The sequence below is a fragment of the Gadus chalcogrammus genome, chromosome 4 (assembly GCF_026213295.1).
Source record: "Gadus chalcogrammus isolate NIFS_2021 chromosome 4, NIFS_Gcha_1.0, whole genome shotgun sequence".
NCBI lineage: Eukaryota > Metazoa > Chordata > Actinopteri > Gadiformes > Gadidae > Gadus > Gadus chalcogrammus.
The window spans coordinates 16,020,013-16,043,503 of NC_079415.1; the positions used below are offsets into that span (position 1 = coordinate 16,020,013).

At 44.8% G+C, this 23,491-nt stretch overlaps 1 protein-coding gene across 1 annotated transcript in view; it reads left to right on the forward strand.

The window, feature by feature from the left end:
- The first annotated feature begins 2,274 nt into the window (after positions 1–2,274).
- The window catches only part of LOC130380654 (rho guanine nucleotide exchange factor 28-like), a 43,670-nt gene continuing 22,453 nt past the window's right edge, over positions 2,275–23,491 (forward strand). Inside the window, exons 1-14 of the mRNA XM_056587925.1 lie at positions 2,275–2,784; positions 4,907–4,961; positions 9,086–9,230; positions 9,328–9,738; positions 11,816–12,005; positions 12,391–12,580; positions 13,311–13,374; positions 14,846–14,892; positions 15,093–15,162; positions 19,540–19,652; positions 19,762–20,081; positions 20,602–20,800; positions 21,904–22,015; positions 22,412–22,498. Coding sequence (XP_056443900.1) covers positions 4,929–4,961; positions 9,086–9,230; positions 9,328–9,738; positions 11,816–12,005; positions 12,391–12,580; positions 13,311–13,374; positions 14,846–14,892; positions 15,093–15,162; positions 19,540–19,652; positions 19,762–20,081; positions 20,602–20,800; positions 21,904–22,015; positions 22,412–22,498 — 1,981 coding nt within the window. The 5' untranslated portion in view covers positions 2,275–2,784; positions 4,907–4,928. The remainder of the gene's footprint in view (positions 2,785–4,906; positions 4,962–9,085; positions 9,231–9,327; positions 9,739–11,815; positions 12,006–12,390; positions 12,581–13,310; positions 13,375–14,845; positions 14,893–15,092; positions 15,163–19,539; positions 19,653–19,761; positions 20,082–20,601; positions 20,801–21,903; positions 22,016–22,411; positions 22,499–23,491) is intronic.

Sequence of the window (23,491 nt, forward strand, 5' to 3'; positions counted from 1 at the left end):
CACACACACACACACACACACACACACACACACACACACACACACACACACACACACACACACACACACACACACACACACACACACACGCACACACACACACACACACACAAACACACAGAAGAACCCGTACACGCACACACGCACACACACACACACACACACACACACACACACACACACACACACACACACACACACACACACACACACACACACACACACACACACACACACACAAACACACATATGCACACACATGCACACACGCACTAACACACACATTTTTCATATTTATCTTTCTTCTTTGCCTACATTGAATACTCAGAGACATGCTGGAACACTGCAGAGAATGCAACAATATTCTATTAAGGTAAACTAAAGTATTGCACAAGTCACATCCCCTAATCTTGTGCTTACAGATCTGGTTCTGTGACTGGCTAAGTATGCTTGAGGGTTTAATTCAAGCTCAAGCTCAAGCTGATTGTTCAGCTCCCATTATTTTTGAGGATCTGTTAAATTACCACAACAAATATTTCTGTCTACTTAAGAACAAAAAAACAAAGTTAACGATTATTTGATTGTATGTTTTGTAACAGTCGCTCACTGACCAATAGGCGAGTTCTCTTCACAGCATTCATGGGAACACCTAACATTTCTGTTTTTTGACAATACTGGTTCGGGGAGATGTGTTATCCCACACAACACAAGCGGTGTAAGTGCTATTGAGTCTGTTTGTTTGTGTTTCAAGTCTCTAATGAGGAGGTCAAGGGTCATGGCCCGTCTCTGCCACATTGACGACACTCTAGGGGGTCTGCAGAATAATGAACTTCCAGGTCAGTTGCATTGAGGCCTTGTTTCCTTGTAAACATCACACGCAACCCCAGGCCCGTCACGCTGGCTCGGTAACATGCAGGGCTCAGCTGCATGCTCCACTCCAAGCGGTTTTACCCAGACTGTGTTCGCCATCTGTAGGCTGTTTTTATTAGATTAAATTTGACTTGATTAGATTCCTTTCCTAGGGTCAGGGTTTCAGTTGAATACTTTAATCAGGGAGAAAATAGGTTTAAATAACATGTGTGAACGATGTTTTATTTAGGTATGCATTATAATATATCTTTAATATGCATAATTTTGTTCTTTTGTCTGAGATACTCTCTACATAGCCTATATTATTTACTAGCTCACAAATGGGAGAGGTTTACTAAAATGACATACACTTTTATTGAACTGTTCTTATTTTGTAAACTTTTTTAAACAATAAGTTGCAAAAGGGTATTATACTATCTAATGTAGGCCCATCTAAGGAACAAATTAGTTTTAACTAAAGGATGGCAGTATTATTATGTAGGCTATTAATGGATATTAATAGATATACTTAACTTTTTCCTATAGATGGCGGTAGAGACCATGGTGATTGTGTGATTTCGGGTCTCCTTGCTTTAAGGACCTGAAGGTTGTTAGGCTATAATTAACCAACCACTTTGGGAAGTAGATGGCAGTTAAAATATGGGTTAAACCAATATTAAAATATAGTTTACAATATTCTTTGTTTATCGACGTAGGCGACAAATCACGCTTTGTGTGTATTGTAGGCTTGTGTGTGCATGTGTGCGTGTGCGTGTGTGTGTGTGTGTGTGTGTGTGTGTGTGTGTGTGTGTGTGTGTGTGTGTGTGTGTGTGTGTGTGTGTGTGTGTGTGTGTGTGTGTGTGTGTGTGTGTGTGTGTGTGTGTGTGTGGCCACAGGTGTGATAGATTTAGTCCTGTTTGTGACTTTTATAGCACAAACTTTAGATTTTTGTGTGTGTCCATTGTCATTGTATTCATGTACTGTATGTCCTTTATTTTCCTTGTGCACATATCATGATTACGATATTTAACATCACCTAGTCGCCGGTCCCGCGGCCAATTGTTTGGCAGCGTCGGCAATCTTCCCTTTGGTGCTGCTTCTAGGCTGAGAAAGGATCCTTGTAGCGCTATCCCGGTCTATCAAAACACAATTTCCGGTCTCTTAATTCCTATGAGTTGTACGCGAGTAAAAGGTCCCCTGAGCGACAGGAATAATAAGATGAACATCAGCACAATAAAAACGAAAAGCTGTATGCAAATTAAGTTTGGACGCAAAACTCGAAAAAAACCGACAGCAATATCTCCAACATTTTTTGGAAACCAATATAACTTTATTGAAAGTCCCGCCTCCTGTCTCTCATCTCACTGCAATGCTCTTAACTCCACTAACTGAATGACCCGCCCTGTCTCTGTCCAGTAACGCTCATCCGGAGCATCCCGTCCCGGCGCTCCGTCGTTTGCTCTGAACGCCTGGGAGCAACGAGGCTACTACGGTCTGGGCATGAGAAGGGGCTGGACCAGAAGAAGAGAATAATAGGCAATGGAAAAGAACCGGTGGCTACACAACTGTAGCTTTGACTCTACCTGAGGAGAAACCACATACTTTCTACGTTAGATAGGAAAAAAACAACTAAACGGAAACAGATGGGAAACACCAGTGAGACAGCAGCCGAAGTTTAGCGGACTATTCGGCCACCGAAAAGGCACCCCTCTACCGAACACAGACGGGACGGGGGGACAGTGATCCAGTTGGTGATATTACCGACCAGAGAAGGAGGGACAGTGATCTGTTGGAGGTGATCGACCAGATACGGGACGGGTGGACAGTGGTCTTGTGGAGGTGATATTACCGACCAGAGACGGGACGGAGGGACCGTGGTGGTGGTGATATTGCCGACCAGAGACGGGACGGATTTAGGACCCCAACAGGTAAATGGTAAGCAAACACGTTGCCAACCTCCTTTTTTTTTAGTAAAAGGTGGTCGCATGGTCGCAGTACAGGGCAACTATGCCAACATTGACTAGGATTTTTTGGACTACGGTGTAGGTGAAGTGAGTGAATTGTCTGATAATGCCTTACTAGATGTTGGAACATTCAACGTGTGTGTGTGTGTGTGTGTGTGTGTGTGTGTGTGTGTGTGTGTGTGTGTGTGTGTGTGTGTGTGTGTGTGTGCGTGTGCGTGCGCGTGCGCGTGCGTGTGTGCGCGTATAACTGTGTGCGTGCGTGTGTGTGGGAAAATATTAGGCCTGTAATCATGTAACAAAACGTTGTACTAGCAATTCAAATACTGTGGTCGGTTACTAATTAAAATATCTGGGATACCTGAGGGCAGTAATGGATGCTCGTGTTGTTGGTCCCAACGCATTGTAAAGCTGAGTAGAGCAGTGCTATCCTCTGTACTGGGGAGGGACCTCTCCTAAGTATTGTGACTTTAATTTGAACTGATCGCCGGTCTTTTGTACAAATAGGATCGTACATTCTTAAAAGGGCAATGTGGAAGTGAAAGGACATGATTATCGCATGCTTGCCTTATGTGGATATGTCAAGAGAGGAACGAGTTGTTCTGCTCAACCTTTCCCATCAGAAAATATTATGGTCACATGGTGTAACTGTCAAAGTCACTACTAAGTGGCTTTGGCAGTTACACCGCCAAGAGAGGTAAAAAAGACTGAGTAATTGGCCTTAAAGGGTGGTGTATCATTTCACTCTCTGACATGATCCTATAACATCATACATGATTGATAATAATTTGTTTTCTTATTATACAATCTCCAATATAAGTTAAATAAAATGTGTGCTTTAAAGTTTAGGGGGTGTTTGGTTTAACTAATAGGCTAGTAGCATACCACTACAGGGAGGGAGTAATATTTGAAATCCATCATAAAACATTCTGTATGGTTTATGTTTTCATACTTACTGTTGTTGTGTTGTGCAGAATGACTTGTGCTTTGTGTTACTAACCCAAAATGTTCACTGAATGAATAGTGATACTTTGTAATTGTAAGTACAGTCTAACTGTACTTAATAACTCAAAGTACAACTAATTCTAGTTTATTTTTGATTTTTCAATTTCTGCTGACCTGTTGTCATAATATGCATATGTTCCAAATAAAGTCATATATAAAACCGATAGTTATTACGAGTAAGTAGTTGACAAGACAGTGATATTGTGAAACACAGCCTAGGGATATCACGAGAAATACCACGACTGGCTGTAAGACATTCCTGGTCCTCTGGTCTTCATGAACCACATGTTGCCCGTCCAGATACCAGCAACTGCCTCAGTGCTGCACGTGCATTTCAACTATTCAGAGATTTATTCCAGCGCACCTCTATCAGCATCACAGATAGGCCCCATACGTCTGAGCGCTGCCAGGCTAGCTTACGGCCGCCATTGTCTCGGCCAGGGCCCGTCCTGTGCAGCCGACACCACTTTGAAGCCAGGCACACATTCCCAGCTGAGAGTGAAGTCACGGCGGATCAGGTGTGTGGCGGCTGGGGCTTCGGTTACCCGGACCTCAGTCTGCTGCCTCCGAGCCCACGTTGTAATGATTCAGTTCAGTGACATCGAGAATTAGAAGCACATGAACCTTCCAGGCGGAAGGTAGAAGTGCTCTATTAAAAAGGGGCTTACACGGTTTATTCATCTAACCAATACAGAGTCCGAGGCATAAGTCCTGACTAAGTCTTCTACTTTAAAGTACTTGAGGGGAAACCAAACACGAAAGTCAAAGCTCCTGGCCAGAGCCAGCTATTTTCTAAGGAAACAGGTTATTGTAATTGCTCTTCTGATTGGCTGAAATCGGTGCCAGGTGAGGTCACTCACAGGCTATATAATCTATAGGATGTGATGTCACATGCCAACAGCATGTTTTAATCTCATAATTGAACGGGGATTCCGTGTGGATAGACATCCATGTAGTTTTAAAGTAAAGCTATTTAGGTCTTGGTCTTTATGTTATTTTAGCTCTCCGAATCAACATTCATTCCTTACTTTGAATAACCTGTCTGAAGCAGCTATCCTTTCTTCTAACTTACACTCTTTTTTCTCCTCAAGTGTCCATTGGAAGCCCGACAATATGGAACTGAGCCGAAGAGAAGCCCCTCTTTATGTACGTACCCCGTTTGTTTGATTGTTTTGTGTGCTAGTTGTCGAGCAAAAGCATCCTGCTCAATGAAACCTTCCTGGCTTACGTCTCACCTGAATTCCTGACTCCTGACATATGGTGTCTTTTCTCTCCTCTGGTACGAGGCTGGCTGCGGGTTCCTCTGGTTGGCTCAGTCGGGTGCTGTCTGCTGGCCTGACTGAGCCACGTAGCAGCAGGTGTAACTGAAGCCAGTTTGAGTCCCTGGGGGAACCAGGTCTTGTACAAAAGTGGTTTACAAACTATTTTTATGAATGTACCCCTTCTTAGATATTGCCCAATACCCCTTTTCGCCAATACAAAACCTTTTTGGGACTCAAAAAATTAGATTGAATATAAAGGAACGTATGTGTTTGTTATTAACATGAACATTTACGGGTTGGTGCAAATATGTAGAAAGATTTATTGAATAGTATTCAGATTTCATTACATTTTAATGAGGTGGTACACATATTTAACCAATTGTATTATTGCCTTATTTAGTAGTATAGTAGTAAGTACCCCCTGAAATCCTTCAAGTACCTCTAGAGATGTGTGTACACCCATTTGAAGAACACATACACAGGGCTACCATACAAAGACCCAAAAAGAAACACACACACACACACACACACACACACACACACACACACACACACACACACACACACACACACACACACACACACACACACACACACACACACACACACACACACACACGCGCACACACGCACACACACACAGCTGAATACGTGTTCTTAAGGCTAAAATAAATCTAAACCGCATGCTTCCAACTAAAGGGAGTTAATTCAGTGTACTTCACGTATGGGTTGTTGTCATTGCAAAGACAAGGCCTTTCGTAATTGATAAATACACACTTTGTTCTCAATATCTCTCTCTCCATTTCACTCTCTCTCTCTCTCCCCCCTCTCTCTCTCTTTGCGTCTTTCTTACACGAAGAGCCTGGGTGGGCCAGTCACTAAAACATTACCAGATTTCTGGTGAGCATAGAGTGCCCCTTTGTTTTGCTGTGTCACCACATTTAGAAAGTTCCTCTCCCAAGAATGTTTTTCCAGTATGCTTACGTTTGATGGATTGGTCTCAAAACGGTGTATGTAAAACATTAAAAGTCTTGAAGGCATGTGCGATCTGGTCTTAAATCTAGTTTAAATCCTTGGCTCCATCCAGATTGATTTCCAGGGTCAATAGTGCCATGCCACAGACTAGAAACCTCTTTGCTTGCTCTGTGTCTTTTGTTAAATGTTAAAAACGAGGTTAGGTCTAATTGTATCCCGGCTGATTGAATTTGTGTGTGTGTGTGTGTGTGTGTGCGTGTGTGCGTGCGTGTGTGCGTGCGTGCGTGCGTGCGTGAGAAAGAGAAAGCATCTGAAATATAGAGGTATGATTATGAAATCAGACCAAGTGCTGTTTTTTAAAGTTGAAACCCTCCACTCCTATGGCTGTTTCTGTATTTGACAAGTGTTCCTTGCTAATGTAAACTGCCCAGATAGCAGTTGAAGGTGGTTGATAACTATGGGTTGGGAGGTTTGAAGGGTTGTTTACTATTCTGTCATAACCTCTGTACATTAGGAGCAATCTACCCGTTGATCAGGTTTCACTGTTGGATAAGCGAATGTACAGTTACAATAGACAACAGACCAGCTAAATTTAAATGTATGCCTGTTTTGGGTCTGCATTCGAATGAAAGCTGTTCTAAAATAAGAAAATATATATATTTTTCAAAATAAACGTTTAAAGTGAACTGTGTGTTAGCCAATGACGACGTCATCGTTATTGTCATGTACCTTAGCTATTAGCGTGTCATTAGCACAGCACATTGAATCAGAGGTATGTGGCTGATCTGACAATAAGAGGAGGCTAATCTCACGGTGAGCCATGAGCTCTGAGCGACCCAACGTGACTCTGCCGCCTCGTATTCTCTCTTCTTTATTAAGAATATTTCCATAAATCTAGCAGATGCAGCCTTCATCTGACTTTAATGACATTGTTTGTTGGTCCAATCCAAACAAAAATAGTTGTGTGGTGATTTGAACAGGAGTGTAACATGTAATAGTATTTATGTGAGTGGTGGAATAACACTCTGGAGGAAGAGTCCATGTGGAATAAGTCGTAAGAAGGTGGATGATCAAAGCAGAGTGGCTTGGGTTTTTTCCGGTTCCCCGTGGCAACCAGGTATCCACACGTGCACTGCTGCTGCGTTGGCCTGTTGTTGACTTTGAAACGATTGATCCCACATTGTGGAACAACATGAAGCACAACCGTCAAGATCCACAGAGACACCATCTGATGAAACCAAAGCAATACATTTGGCAAATAAAATGCTGATATTATAGTGAGGAAAGTTGTACTTTTTTCACTTAATTTAATAGTCTTTTGAATATATTTAAGGTAACTAATTAAAAGTACCAAAAAATCCTGTATAATACCTTTATTTTATTTGACCCATTTGTTTATGTGATTAAATTATAATATGATAATAACTAAATTTGTGTTAAAAACCTTGGGTTTTAAATTAATCACACAGCTTCAGTAATTATGAGTGGGATAAAGCGACAGTTCCCCGAGCCATCGTTCATGAATACATTGTACCTGGACACCTGGAAGACATGAGACAAATAGAGCTGCTGTTGAATTATTAAAGGACACTAGATCGGGTGATCTCCCAGTCACAGAGTTGCAACACAGGCCAGGGAGGAGAGCGGCTATAGATCACAACAAGGTCGCATCATGTCAGCTAGTTAATCTCCTAACTATGGTTACCCAGGAGAAGCACAGCTAGAAACAATGCAAATCTGTTTTCGATGTCCCTGCAGGGATTTTGATCTAACGTACCATTACACTATGAATGTAATGATAATTGAGATGATAATGATAATTGATATGATAGCCATGCTAATATTCAAAGTTCCCAAATACAAACAGTAGCCCTATCTAATCCACATTTTGTGAAACCGTTTTAATTAATAAGTGGTATAATAAGTAATAAGTGGTATAAGATAAGTTATTATTAAGTTTAATCATGGTCTTTGCGTGTGTGTGCATGCGTGTTGTTCTAGTTCATGGTACCTTCTCTCTCCCATCCGGTACACAAGCTCCTGAACACAAGACGCTCATAGAGCTTGTTGACCTTTGCGATGACGATGTGTCCCTAAAAGGAGAGGTTGATCGTGTTTCATATGAGCACCAAGGTGCAGGTCTAACATGTATTCCACACCATTATTCCTCCCCGGTCGTCCTTCCACCCACCAATTATGTAGCGAAGCCACTTCCCAGAGGAGATGGTTACCTGGGTGGCTGACGTCTTGATCCCTTTAAATGGCTTCATCTTAAAAATATAATAACACCGTAGGTGACAGCGATGAGAGATGGAGCCCTGACGATGAGCGCAGAAATGATTGCCACTGGTGCGTGCATTGATGCCGAGCGAAGGCAGGGTGCAATGCATTGTTACGTATCTGTTGTTTGTCATGGGTGGTTTAGGTGACGAATGAACCACTCGATTCTAGAACGACTGTTTTAGAATGGTATTAGAAGTTTTCAAACCGTATAATTCATTTGGTTAAATATTTGTTTTCAAGTCTTACAAGAGCAAAACTATTCCAATAAATATCGGGAATGAATAAAATAACCTGTGTTGTTATTGGCTCTGTATATATTATGACGGAGTCCTACCTACGGAGCCATCCAGAAAGCCTTCCAGAAACGTCTCCCTGGCTGGTGAAGGACTGTTCAGGGCCTGGCAGGCAGCAGTCATAACATGAAAACAAATGGAAGCACGCAGCTTCTAAGAGGGAATACGAATGCTGTTAGAAAATGGAAAGTGGAATGTTTATTCAAACAACGGTTTCAAAGGACGCACCGTATCCATTACGACGCCGGGCATCAATCACAGTCACTCCGGGACATGTTGACCTTGGTTTATAGAGAAATTATCGGAATGTGATGATGCATTTAAACCGGACTGCAGTGACGTCAGAGTACACTGAATTCTCTATTGTGTAATTGGAAAATGGTTGAAATGGTGTGATATGTGTATAGTACATGTTGCGTATGTCATCTATATGAAGTGTGTTCGTGATTGATTACAGGGTCAGGTGGAAGCCTACATCTCCTTCAGAGACCCCATCGTCGACTCTGAAGAGACAGACTTCTACGTGGTGCTGGAAGGTTCCACGCTGACCCACGTGACGGGGGCGAGGAGCAGCGAGGGGCGTCTGGGGTTCACCGTTCCTGGTATGTTCCCCCATCTGCCTGTCCCAAGCTCCTCTGGCTCTCAACCACGACCGTCTCTGGACATTAGAACCAAACTGTCCCCTTTATTCCTCTACAGGTCACAACGTGGTGGAGGTGGTCTCGGTGTCCCCCTTCTCCTACCTGGAGGACGGGTGGGCGCGGCCGTGCGGGGGTACGGCATCCCTGGAGTACGTCAGCGACGTGGCTCAGGAGGTGGCCGACTACCTTGACGCCAACCGGTCTCGACTGGACCCCCAGAGCCACCTGGAGCTCCAGCGGTTGGCCTCCGGGGGGACAAGTGGCCGGGACCCCCGCGGCGAGGACCCCGCCTCTGGACCCAACGATGGCGCAGGCCTGGTGGGACCGGGCCCAGTGGGGGACGGGGCTGGGCTCAGGGAACTAGACCAGAGGGTCACAGAGGCCATGGCCAACATGGAGGTCCTGCAGCCGTGGAGGAGCCGCCCTGGTGAAGGCCCGCCGAATGGGGACCCATCGGCTCACTCAGAAGGTGAATTTATGGCATGAGCCCGACCAATATATCGGTTGGCCGTTTTTTTGGGCCGATATTGGGCCATCTATCAAAGATATTTTATTCGTAACATTTAGAGAATATGCTTTAGTCTCGCAAATCCGACGTGAACGGGAATCCCACTTTCTCTTCTTCATTTGTTTCAGCCAAATGAGTGTCTGTTATGGTTTCAAATCAACACAACTGGCCTCAGTAAAAATAAACTTATTAAGATAAGCTTCTGAAAAGCTTCAAGCTTGCAAATTAGTTTTCTTCTTAAGAAATCAAAAGAAAACCAGGTGTAACTGTAAATAGTAGTTTGTAATCCATACGTAAATTCACAGGTAGGATAAAGTTGGAAGTAAAATAAATTGAAGTTCTGACCGATCTCATTGATCTACTGATCATTAGTATTATTAACTGGTTCTAAATATGAATGCATTGTATAGCAGTACAAATGTTTGAGATACCTACCTAATGAAAGCTAGAACAAGATAATGAGTTTCATTGTTCTTCCCAAGTGAAGTGAAGTGGCCAAATGACTTCTAACCCTATAATCATGAAGGCTTTGTTTGAAACATGGAATACATTTTTGCTTATTGTTTTCTATTTAACCACATCAGAGATCAAACCTCAGCCACAGCCCTGGTTAGATGTCAGCCCTGATGGGATGCAATTCAGGGCGAGGCTTTTCCTAACCCTGGAGTTGTGCCCTAGTTTGATATGCTACTGATTTACTGCCCCATGTAATTCCACAGAAACCCTCACTTATAGCTGACTCCCGATTACTGGAACATTGAAAACACTCAAAGCTCTGGTCTTTCATCCAACATTCATTCATTTGTGGTTTCTTATCAGAGTTTCAGGCTTTACAGTAATCACTACTGGGAAATATCTAATGCTAATGGTTATGGTAGTCGAGGTGGTGGAATAAGTATAGCGAGCCCAAAGTGAACATATATTGTTCTCCTGGTACCCTTTTCGTAGACTTGGCTAAGCACTGTAAGATATCCTTAAAAATAATTTCATGCCTGAATAAGCATTGCTAGCAACGATCACCACAACGTTACAACACATGCCTTATTCCAACATTAAAAATTAAATAAACAAGAGCACTTGGTGTATTCTTGATATGATTGTTGCCCTTTTCATTCGATAAGACAAGATGTGGCTACAGAACAGAACCCTTATCACATGACGTGTTGTGCGAGCCTGCCGGCCTGTTTCACAGAAGGCAGGGTCATTACTGCCATTAGTTTCCCCCAGCAGATTAGCCCAGACTCTGAGTAGTTTGCTGTAGACCACTCTGTCTCTATCAGTTTACACAATCTCCAACATCCCTCTCTCTCACTTCACTCTACCCACAGTGTGTCTGGCACTTTGCCAGCGCCTCAACCGTACTCTCCCCGCGACTGTAGTCACTGAAGTCAAATCTTACAGTTGGTCAAAATGAATCCAGAGAACATATCATTACAATGTTGGTGTAAGAAATGTTTAACCCGCGGATTATAACCTCAACCTGCTCCACAAATGAAGTGAGTCCAGAGATTGTCTTGAAACACTCACACTTCCCTTCCTCTTTCCTACTCAAGGGAAGGGCCTTGCAAATTAGCTCATGCTTTGAGATCAAGAGATTGCACAGGCCAGCCACAAAGGGAGACTTTATCTGTTATGTCTGGGCCCATCAAATGAGTTTGATGGTGTTTTAACCGTTGGTGAAAGCCCTCATTAGCAGCCTAAGAAGTGAATGTTGACAGCCAAGTTACTGGTTAGGTAAAATTGGATTGAGTTTACATTGATTCTGGTCTCTGAGATCGGTCCAATACCAAATGATACAAAAAGCTATATCAGAGAATATCTTCCATATTGCTACATAGAACAAATCTGCAATAAATGACTCTGACAGGACATGAATAAAACGAGAATGATTATTATTGTTATAATATTATTATCATTATTGAGATTATTAAAAAATGTTTTAATTTACATTTTTTTATTGTAATTGTATCTACTTCTTATTTTTATTTGAAACCGAAATGTCTTCAAGTTTCACCATGATGTCCCTCCACACCCCCAGCGTCACAGCAGCAGCCCAGAGAGACCCTCCTCCACCTGGCGGCGCGCCAGGACCTGCTCCACCTCTGCCGCTTCCTGCTGCACCAGCCCCACAGCCACCGGGCGCTGACCCTGCCCAATCAGGAGGGAGAGACGCCTCTCCACCTGGCCCAGAGGAGCCGGGAGCACACTCTGTTCAAGGCGCTCACCACGTGAGTGTCCTCCTCATCGGGGGGTGTCTCTCAGAGCCGGTTAATCATTAGGACACCGGCGGTCACAGACACAGGATCAAAGGAGAGGGAAACAAACCAAATCCAGGGGGAGGAAATCCTGAGAGGGAACACAGGAGGGCGAGGTAAAGAGGGCAATAGGTGCTGGGCTGCTTATAATGTTAGCAAGAATACTAAGTAGAAACATTGTACTAGTTTATCATATGTAATATGGAATATACAAGAATAGGAAAAGGTTGTTCTCTATGTTATATTTGCTACACATTACCGCAGCATGTGACTATTGCACATTCAATTGTGTGTGGGGGCACAATGCTGGGTCTCCAATCTAGATTTTAATCATATTCCTATTTGTTTTGGTATTTAGCCCGCCGTTCCCAGTGGGTGGCCGTGTTGTGGGGGGGCACTGCCTGTGGTCAGACAGCTCCGGGGTCCTGAGGTTCCACCCTGGGACCGACCAGCTGGTCCTCTCGGCACCCCGCGCCCCTGGACCCTGCCCTCATGACATCATCACCGCCCTCAGAGGCAAACTCAAAGAACCCGGCGTCGTCCGAGCGGTGAGCTAGCTTCCTCTGTGCACCCTCACAGAGCTTTATCAAACCCTTTTTTACGTTTTTGTTTGGGTAGAGTCTATTACAATCTCAATGGATCCAGGTTGTTTGCTTGCTTCCATGGCTGCACCACGCTGGGTTTGCTGACAACTTATTTCGTATCTGGCAAACTACTGGGAGACCAGTGAATCATAACACACTGGCCCAAGCTACTGGGAGACTAGTGAGTCCTAACACAGGCCCAAACTACTGGGAGACCAGTGAATCATAACACACAGGCCCAAACTACTGGGAGACTAGTGAGTCCTAACACAGGCCCAAACTACTGGGAGACCAGTGAATCATAACACACTGGCCCAAGCTACTGGGAGACTAGTGAATCATAACACAGGCCCAAACTACTGGGAGACTAGTGAATCATAACACACTGGCCCAAACTACTGGGAGACTAGTGAACCATAACACACAGGCCCAAACTACTGGGAGACTAGTGAACCATAACACAGGCCCAAACTACTGGGAGACTAGTGGAGCATAACACACAGGGCCAAGCAGAAACAAACGCTCCGGCCCGGAGCAGACATTTCCAAGGAGAGCGTACTGGTAGTGTTGTCGTCGGAAAAGCCAGTATTAGGATGTAGCATACATCCTTCATCTCTGAGGAGGAGGTGGACGTGATGCGGGCCATTACGAGATGAACGAATGATGGAGAGGATTACTCTATTCTGTGTTACAGATCGCATCACTCAGAGACCCTGATGTGACCCGCGGCAAAAAGCGGATGGACCAGAGTGATGGAGGTGAGGTCAAACCACGTGGATTTTGGTCTGAGCCCTTGCAGTGTTTCTGCATCTTTTTTGAAATGTGTTACGTAGAAGTGTTAATCGGCAAAGTATTACATTTTTTCTAGTATAGGACAGTATAAGACACGGTGGTTATTCAAAGTGCTTTTGTTTATACAGATAGACAGATAGTTGTTCTATAGTTGCTATTTATTCGCAAATAAATAGCAAAAAATTAAAAACTGGACACTTGCCAATCTGCCAGTATTTATAATCTAAGGGTTTATAGTGAAGTGGTGAAGGGAACTGCCCATTGTTGATCCAGAGTCTCCGCACCGTGTCTCTAACCACCGGGCTCCACCGTGTTGTTCCTACCGGCACGCCACCCTATGCACCCAGGGACATCACACAGCCTTCACACACACACACACACATTGTTTGTTTAACACCCCCCCTGGTCTCCTCCCTACATCCACACATGCAGACACACGCACACACACAGGGACGCAACAGACACGCACATACACACACAAGGACGCTTATACACACACACACACACACACAGCCACACAGACACACGGACACACACATACACACACACACACAGACACATACACACACACACACACACACACACACACACACACACACACACACACACACACACACACACACACACACACACACACACACACACACACACACACACACACACACACACACACACACACACACACACAGAGAAAGACATACATTTGCACAGACACATAAACACGTAGACACACACAACTTCATGCACCTGCGTGCAAACACATACCGTACAAACACATACATGCATGCCCATATGTGCAAACACACATATGCACATGCACAAGAGCAACACGCACAGATTCACATACACACGCTAGCTACACACACACACACAAAATAAACCCACCCTCCACGCCCTTTTCTGAAGAATAAGCATGTATGGAAACACACACACACACACACAAACACACACACACACACACACACACACACACACACACACACACACACACACACACACACACACACACACACACACACACACACACACACACACACACATACACACAAGCACACGCCTGTCTCTGCCACTTAATCTCTGATAGGGTGTTTATGGTTGTTATGGAGACGGCAGGCACATATCGACTTGTAGACCAAAGCAGGAAGTTTATAACCCCACCTCTGTATTGACCTCAACCCATCTGATGCTTAATCCTCCACAAATAACATCACCACCCCCACTCCCATCCCCACCCCCAAACCCGAGCCCACTAGGGGGTCGGAGCTCTTCCCATAGTCCCAGACCTGGGCAGCCTTCCTTTTCTCTGCTGGGATTCTCCAGTCGAGGAACGCAGTCCAGCCTTAATCATTACACCCGCTGAGGTCCAGAGCGACCGATATGTTGTATGTTTGACAGGAAGTCACACCCTTGGATAAATGTGATCTTTATTTCCTGCAGACCTTTGCACGGAGTCAGTCGTGGAGCAGCAGCCCCCGGGCGAGAGGGTGAGTGAACGCATGTTGTGCAGGCATATTCACGTGTGTGTATGTGTGTGTGTGTGTGTGTGTGTGGTGCTAGTAGTTTGAATTTGCATTTGTCGGTTTTGTTTTGTTTACGGCTCTGGGCTTTGGCTTGTGTAGGACAGTGTTAAAGTCAACCAGGGACTCAGTGCGGCTTATCCCTCTGTGTTGGTTTCATCTAACAGGTGTTCACCGAACCGCTCGTTCTCTGCCTGGACGATGAGCAGGACACAGAAGACCACTCCCTGCTACCAGGTCTGTCTGTCTACCTGTCTGTCAGTTGATCCGTCTGTTTGTCTGTGGATTGGTCTGTCTGTCTGCCTGTCTGTCTGTTGATCGGTCTGTCTGTCTATCTGTCTCTCTACCTCTCTGTCTGTCTGTCTGTCTGTCTGTCTGTCTGTCTGTGGTTCGCTCTGTCTATCTGTCTGTCTGTTGATCGCTATGTCTTTGTGCCTCTGCCTGTCTGTTGATTGTTCTGTCTGTTTGCCCATCTGACTGTCTGCCTCTCCGCCGGGAATCTGTCTATCTCTAGACCACGCTCGATGAAGGGATTTAATATTAATGAAAGAAATGTATATATTTTTTAATGTAACCTCAGTGTAACCTCAACAACAACAATAACAGCATGTCTCCATTCATTGATCATGCTCCCTCCCTCTGCGTGACTGACCAGACATGTTTGTTTCGTTTTGGATTAGCTGGGTGTGGAGAGCCTTCAAAACATGTCACAAAGGGTTTTGAAGGAAGGAAACCTGTTCTTTTTACATGTGCTGTAAACCTGATGTAGCTTGATTGACGCACAATAACAAGCACATAACAAACACATTTTTGTTTTTATAGTCCACAAGCTGTTCTCTTTGAGTGACAGATTTATTAATTGTGTGTGCGTGTGTGTGTGTGTGTGTGTTTGTGTGCACGTGTTTGTGCACGTGTGTGCATGTGCTTCAAATCGGAATCAATCTTTTATTATTTTGATGCACTGCTAAGCACCAGTAGTAATGACACTGAAAGGTGCTATATAAATGAAATGTGTTTGTATTATTAACACAACACTTTTAGAGCAGCAGCAGCAGACCCCTCTTCTCATGTCTGTGTTGTGCTCGCGGTGCCTTTAGGGGACATGGTTGCCCACTTGCCTGTCTGCAGTGACTCAGTGCGAGAGCACAGGAATCTGTCCTGTCACTTAGACAAAGACAGGAATGGGGACAGGCTAGTCCCACCACAATATTGTCTGAGTTCACCCACCACCCCCACCATCCCCACTACCACCACCACCCCCATACCACCACCACCACTACTACTACCACCACCCACTATCACCACCCACAGCCACCTACATCACAATCTCCACCACCCACACCCACACCCACCATCACCACCACCATCACCCAAACCACCTCCTTAAATGACACCACCACCACCACCAACCACACCCATCTCCACCTCCTCCACCTACATCTCCAACACCACCCACACCCACCATCACTACCACCTCATCCACCACAACCAGCTGCTAATGCAATGCCCAGTCCCTCCCCAATGTTCACTTGGATGGACAGTGAACCTGCCTAATCGTAGTGAGAGGAAGAATGTTAACAAGCTGGAACTTCATTGGCTTATAAAGGCTGATCTAAGAGATCCTTGGTTTACAGTGTGACACACACACACACACACACACACACACACACACACACACACACACACACACACACACACACACACACACACACACACACACACACACACACACACACACACACACACACACACACACACGAGCATACACACAGGCACACACACACACACACACACACACACACACACACACACACACACACACACACACACACACACACACACACACACACACACACACACACACACACACACACACATGAGCATACACACACAAGCATACACACACACACACACACACACACACACACACACACACACACACACACACACACACACACACACACACACACACACACACACACACACACACACACACACACACACACACACACACTTTCTCAGTCCCAGGCACTTGTGATTTGTAAATGGAATCCACCAATCAGTGTAAACATATGGGATTGGGTAATGGGACATTGAAGTGCATTGGGCTGCAATGGTATAATGAATAGTAACTCTATTCTGGATTCTGGGTACAGCATGGGTAATAAATAACTTGTACTTAACTTTATAAATGGTTGTTCCTGTGTGTGGGGGTCTGTTTCTGTGTATGAGAGTATGTCTGTGTGTGAGTGTGTGGGGGATATGTGTGTGTGTGTGTGTGTGTGTGGGTGTGTGTGTGTGTGTGTGTGTGTGTGTGTGTGTGTGTGTGTGTGTGTGTGTGTGTGTGTGTGTGTGTGTGTGTTTATGTGTGTGTGAGACAACACATGTATTCATCCCCAACTAGCTAGTGGGGGATTTCTCACCCACTAGCTAGTCGTGTTCGTTATTGCTCATGGGCACAGTGGCAGTGCCCAGCTGAATAGTTTCATTGAGGTCCCAGCCCCCCCCAAGGTCAGCGTCGCTCAGAGCGGTGTAGGTTGTTTAGTTTTTTTTATTTAGTCTGGTCTGGGTCACTGTTTTCATCGACAGACAATAGCCTCATTGTCAGGGATGGTTTGTGTGCAGGAAACAATAAGGTACACACGCAAATCGATTGTAATAACACATATAATGTGTTGTTACTAGGGCCCGGCCGATATTGATTTTTGAGTGCCGATGCCGATGCCGATTATTTTCAGAGAAAAATTACCGTTACGATTTAATCGGCCGATTAAAAACAAAACAAAAAAAGCATATAAAACGTAGTTTTTGATACCTTAAATATACTTTAAACACTTTTGACGAATATGTGAATTGAATGCAGAACCTTTGAGTGTTTTAGAATACATTTGCAGTCAAAAATGAGTGTAATGTAAAATGTAAAATAAATAACTAACTCCCAATGTGCTGCGCTCGTGAGCAGTGACTAACACTTGTGTGCTGAGCAGTATGGTCTAACCGTTAGAGTGTACAGTATAACAAATTAACATGGCCTGGGACCCAAAGAAAAACAGGCACAACATGCTCAAACAACGCGTCTTGTGTACATTGGTGAGGTGAGCGCGCAGCTGCCTGAGCAAGCGTGCTTTCATGTTGTACGGTAAAATTCAATCTCCTCTTTTTTACTCCAGCTAAAGTTGTTAGTTAGCAAGGCGAGTATAAGCGCAATCTGCAGGATACTAAGCGCAATAACATTTCTAAAAAAAATAAATAATAATAATCGGTTGTAATCAGCGTCTTTTTGGCAGATGTTGATATTTTCAAAAAGGCTATAATCGGCCGATTAAATCGGCAGGCCGATGAATCGGTCGGGCCCTAGTTGTTACTAGTAAGACATGTGGTAACTCACTAGAACCGGATTAGGGGAGGTAAAGTCTGAATGTCTGATTGTTACCCAGTAACCCCTTAACACCCCAGGTAACCAATATAATAGCATGTGTTTAACCCATAGAGGTCAGTTTGAGTCCAGATTTATATCTTATCCTCTGTTTCTAAAGCATTGTGCATTTAAGTCGAGACTTGCACCAGGATCAATCCATAGCCCTACAAGGTTACCCACTGCAGCACTTTTCATCTGAAATAAGTTGTTTGAGGGTCGGGGTTCCTTGGAGCGGTGATTCATAACGGGCGTCGGCCCCAGACTCACATGCGGGAAAAATGGAAAACATGGATAGACTTGTTTTACTTTGGAAAGAGTTCAGGATCTGTGCCTGAGCACAGCAGAGGGAGGAAATGCCTCTGTCCTGTCCGGGATTTCCTTCCCATTATCTTTGACATGGCTCACTCAGACATGAAAGCCTGCCTGGAAAAGGCCAGGGAACCAGGAAACAGCCGACAGTGGCAGGCTACACTCTCTTTTTATCAGCCCTGTGGACACTGCGAATAGGGCCTTGGCAGCCGGTCATAAACCCCAAAACCCTTTGACCTTTTAATGATTGAACATTAAATCCCATGTTCATGTTCGGTCCAAACAATGTGAAGCCTTTGAAAGGGTGACGCATGAGGCTTTTATTGAGAGACACGGAACCATATGTTTTCATTCAGCATTAGATCATTTCTCCGTGATGCAATTGTCCTTCATTTGCATGGCTTGTTCTGTTTTCCCAGCAGGCATTTTTGTTAGTTGGTTTTGTGGTCCTTCCAAGTATCTGCTGGGAGATATTTGGTTAATACTGCTCTCTTGATGGTTAGGGGTTTTCTCTTATAATTAAACCAGTAGCATATTATTTTATCTGTGTGTGTGCGTGTGTGTGCGTGTGCGTGTGTGCATGCGTGCGTGCGTGCGTGCGTGGCGTGTGTGTGGCGTGCGTGCGTGTATGTGTGTGTTAGTGCATTTTTGGATCTGTTCTGGTTTGAGTTAAGGATGGCCTTGTTGTTGTTTAGATCTTTAAGCAGCGGATGTGTGTATGGACGAATAAAATGGATGGTAAATAAGTCTGGGACATTCTAGTCGGGCTGATGATCTGGGTCTCTTTGCGCACAGATCTGCCGGTTAGCGTGTGCCAAATTCTAATAAACAGTAGTAAAAACATTAAACTGAACGCACATGCACATTCCCAATGGTTATCTCAACAGTCGCCAAAGAGGATCCTGTACAGTCCAATAGAGCCCAGGATCTGTCTGCTCTCTGCGTCCATCCTGTACCCCTGGACGGGACTAACGTCCTGGCTACAGAAAACACCCATCCGGTACGGACCTCCATCAGAACCCTGTACATCAAACCATCTCCTCTGGGACGTGTGAATGCGTGTTACCGCTTAACACGAGTGTTATCGCTTCCTCCTCTCGTTTCCTCAGAGTTTGACCGAGCAGCATGCCAGACAGCACATCGGAGGGGTGACCACCGACAGCTCAGGGGCCGACTTCAGCGCGCAGGACCAGGAGCACCCGAAGGTGGCCCCGTGCTCGACAGACACCCCCTCACCCACACACCAGCCCCTTCAGGCCGAGGACCGTTCGCATACCTCCGCACCACCACCGCCACCGCTCGCTCGCCCTCTTGCCCCCTCTGTACTCCCTCTCTCCGGGGAACTCTTTCCAGGCGGATCAGACCGTCCCACGCCGGAGAATCTGCCGAACCGGAAGGAGAGTCCGACTCTGGAGGTTGAGGATCTCAGGTAGAACCTGTACTTCATTGACAAAGTAAAAGTGAAAGTCTTTATTTCTAGACGCCGTGGTGCACCGTTGGTGAAGCGTATGGCCAGTCCAAGCACGGCCATGGCATTTATAGACGATTTACAACGGAAAGACCCATTTTTTATTATATATGTGTTATTATATATATTGATTAGAAGAAAATGTATGCCTCCCCAACCCTTCAGTTTTGTTTATTTACTTTTATTTACATGAATCACTGTTGTTTACTTTTTGTAGATCTTGTATTAATGTTTAACTGCACTCACACACACCCACACGCACACGCACACAAACACACACACACACAAAGGAAAAGTAATGATTAACAACGGTATGCAAAAACAGTTTGAAACTGTCGCTTGGATATGTTAATGTCAACGGATTTAGGAAAATCTAACAAATCACAAAGTGAAAGCTAAAATCAGTGCTATTGGTGCCTGTGTCTCTCTCTCTCTCTTGGCTTTAACACCCTTTCCCGTCCCATTCTCTCCTCTTCTGCAGTCCCAGTCTGGTGGCCCTGGAGCTGGACAGTGAGGAGGACGGCACCGCCGGGCCCCAGCCGCCCTTCTCGGACCTGGGGTCGGCCGTCCAGAACGGGCCGGGCGACACTGACGCCATGGACACCTTCGACCCCTCCCCCGAACTCACCTGCACGCGCACCAAGTCGGCCTCCTCCGTGTGTGAGGCCACGCCCGCACAGGTGAGCCTCCTGCAGAACTCCCTCATGCCAGACATCGGAAAGAACGTGTTGTAGCGTAGTAGTAGTTAAGATTTACTTAGATACTTTGAGATGAGTTAAGGTTCCTAACCCACCATATAGGTCAGTGGTTCCCAGCCCTTCTCTGTCCTGTGATCCCATTTTTACCAGCTCTGTAAATGTTTTCACCCCCAACTCTCACTTATGTGCATCTGCTTCCACGCAAATGGTTTTGATCCAATCAACATCTGCTACTATTATCAATGACCTGGTAAACGTAATGGTATCCCTCAAAGGACGTCTATATTTGTAAAACGTTTGTTAAAATAGAACATCAAATATCTAGGTCAGCAATCTCCTGCGACCCCACATTCATATCAGGTGACCCCAAGTTAGATAAGTACACATATTGTTCGTACCACACACAATTGACAGCTAGTTATTTAGTAAGTAAGGTTTATTGGTATATGGACAAATCAGACACACCGACACATTATGAAATTTGTCATTTGATAATTGCATTGTGGTATTCGTAGTTTAAGCTCATTTGCAATAACTATCCCTAGATAGGATTTTCTAACCACAATCCCATTTTAATATATATAAAATAAAAACAACAGAAGAAAGGGATATATTCCATTACGTTACGATATGAAGTGGACCAACAAGGATAGAGGAATACATAACACTTTATAATAAGGTGCCATAATAAATAGCAAACTAGTCATTACCTAACCCTTTGCTAATATTTGTTAATTGTTACTAAAATATCTATTTGTTAATCATTTTTTTTCACTGACCACAGAGTGTCGCTGGTTAGGGTTAGGGTTAGGGTCGTGTGTTAGGGTTAGGGCCGTGTGTTAGGGTTAGGGTTAGGGTCATGTGTTAGGGTTTTGCAAATAACTAATATTTAATTAATGATGAAAAAAGTATTAACTTGTACCAAATAGATATTTTAGTAACAATTAACAAATGATAACAAAGGGTTGGGTCATGACTAGTTTGCTATTTATTATGGCACCTTATTATAAAGTGTTACTGATACATGTCTACTACACTGCAGTAAAACACACATTTGTGTGTACCTGACTGTATTCTTCGTTTAGGAGTCGTGTGACCAGGGGGTCCGCCTGCGCTCCTACTCCTACTCCTCCTCTAAGCTCAGCCAGAGGCCCCCTGGGGTGTCCCGGGACAGCCCCCCTCCCATCTCCAGCCCTGGTTAGTGAGCAGGGACCTCGACCACCAGCAGAGCAGTACTACCGACAGGGAACCCACAAGGCCTGGGCGTTGTTTGTTCAGCGTTAGCATGCGCGTCACCAATGGGATTGAGGCCCTCTTGTTTGTCTTTGTTTGATTTCTAACACTAGAAACTGTCCATAGACCTGTACAGTATAGTACAACCAACTCCTCAGATGTATGTACCACTAATGTTGTGTTTGTACTAGTTCTCCCTTAACTGCCGTCCCCTACCCCTGTACTAATTGATAGCTAAACTAAGGCAATAGGCTGATGGCATGCGGTGGTGTTGTGTCGGCACTCAGAGTTGATTGTACATGCTTACCCCTCTACAGTGGTTCTGTGTGTGAGCAGCCCTCTGTGAACTTTGCCCTGTAGATGGTGTGTTCCACAACTTCAGCTACAGCCGATCTCTCCTCCAAGCCCTCTCTCTGTCTAAATCTCTGTCTCTGCTTCACCCCGGTAGTAAGTACTTTGTTTTCCTTATATCCTCCTCCTGTTTTCTCTCAGTACTGCATGAGTTGCATTGCTGACCTCATTCATGTGCGTTTGTAATTATTCCTCTTTGTGTGCATGTTTGTCATAGTTTGGTGAACAGGAATGAGTTGTGGTTTTCGCCATGACGTGCTTGTGTGTTTGTCCTTGTGCATTCACGTGTGTGTGTGTGTGTGTATGTGTGTGTGTGTGTGTGTGTGTGTGTGTGTGTGTGTGTGTGTGTGTGTGTGTGTGTGTGTGTGTGTGTGTGTGTGTGTGTGTGTGTGTGTGTGTGTGTGTGTGTGTGCATGGCTGTCTGGGTGTGGGTTTGGGTGTGGATGTTCTTGTTGTGTGTCCATGTACGTATCTGTTTGTGTGTATGTGTGTGTACGTGTATATGTGTGTGTGTGTGTTTGTATGTGTGTACGTGTGTGTGTGTGTGTGTGTGTCTGTGTGTGTGTGTGTGTATGTGTATGTATTTCTACGTCTGTGCGTGCATATGCATGTTATTAAAACTAGTTTCTGTTGACTGTGGCTGTCCTGTAATAAGTCTGGTGAGCCTGCTGGACTTAAGGCCCAGGAGGCTGGCTCCTTGAGGGCCGACCTCCTGCAGACTGAGGCCAGGTGTCTGGTAGCAGGCGGGCCGTCCTCTACTAAGATCTCTTGGGAACTCTGGCCGGTCGCCGCTGCTGTGAAGCTATCTCTGGCCCCTTGTCTGTCTTTCGTCTGCAAAGTTGAGCACATGACCTCAGACGGATGATTTGAAACTGGTGTTTCTCTAGATGGCTAAAGAAACACTTGTGGGCTTAGATCACTTTTGGTGTTATTTATGATATTTACTGTTTGGTAAGTTTTACGAAACGAACTGTGAATTTCATAGATAACAATACAACTCATAAAAGCTGTTGGAGGTGTAAGGCAGCTCTGGCATGGTAGTCTTATTCAAGTCATTGCAAAACAGTCAGTGCTCAAGGAGCCGTATCT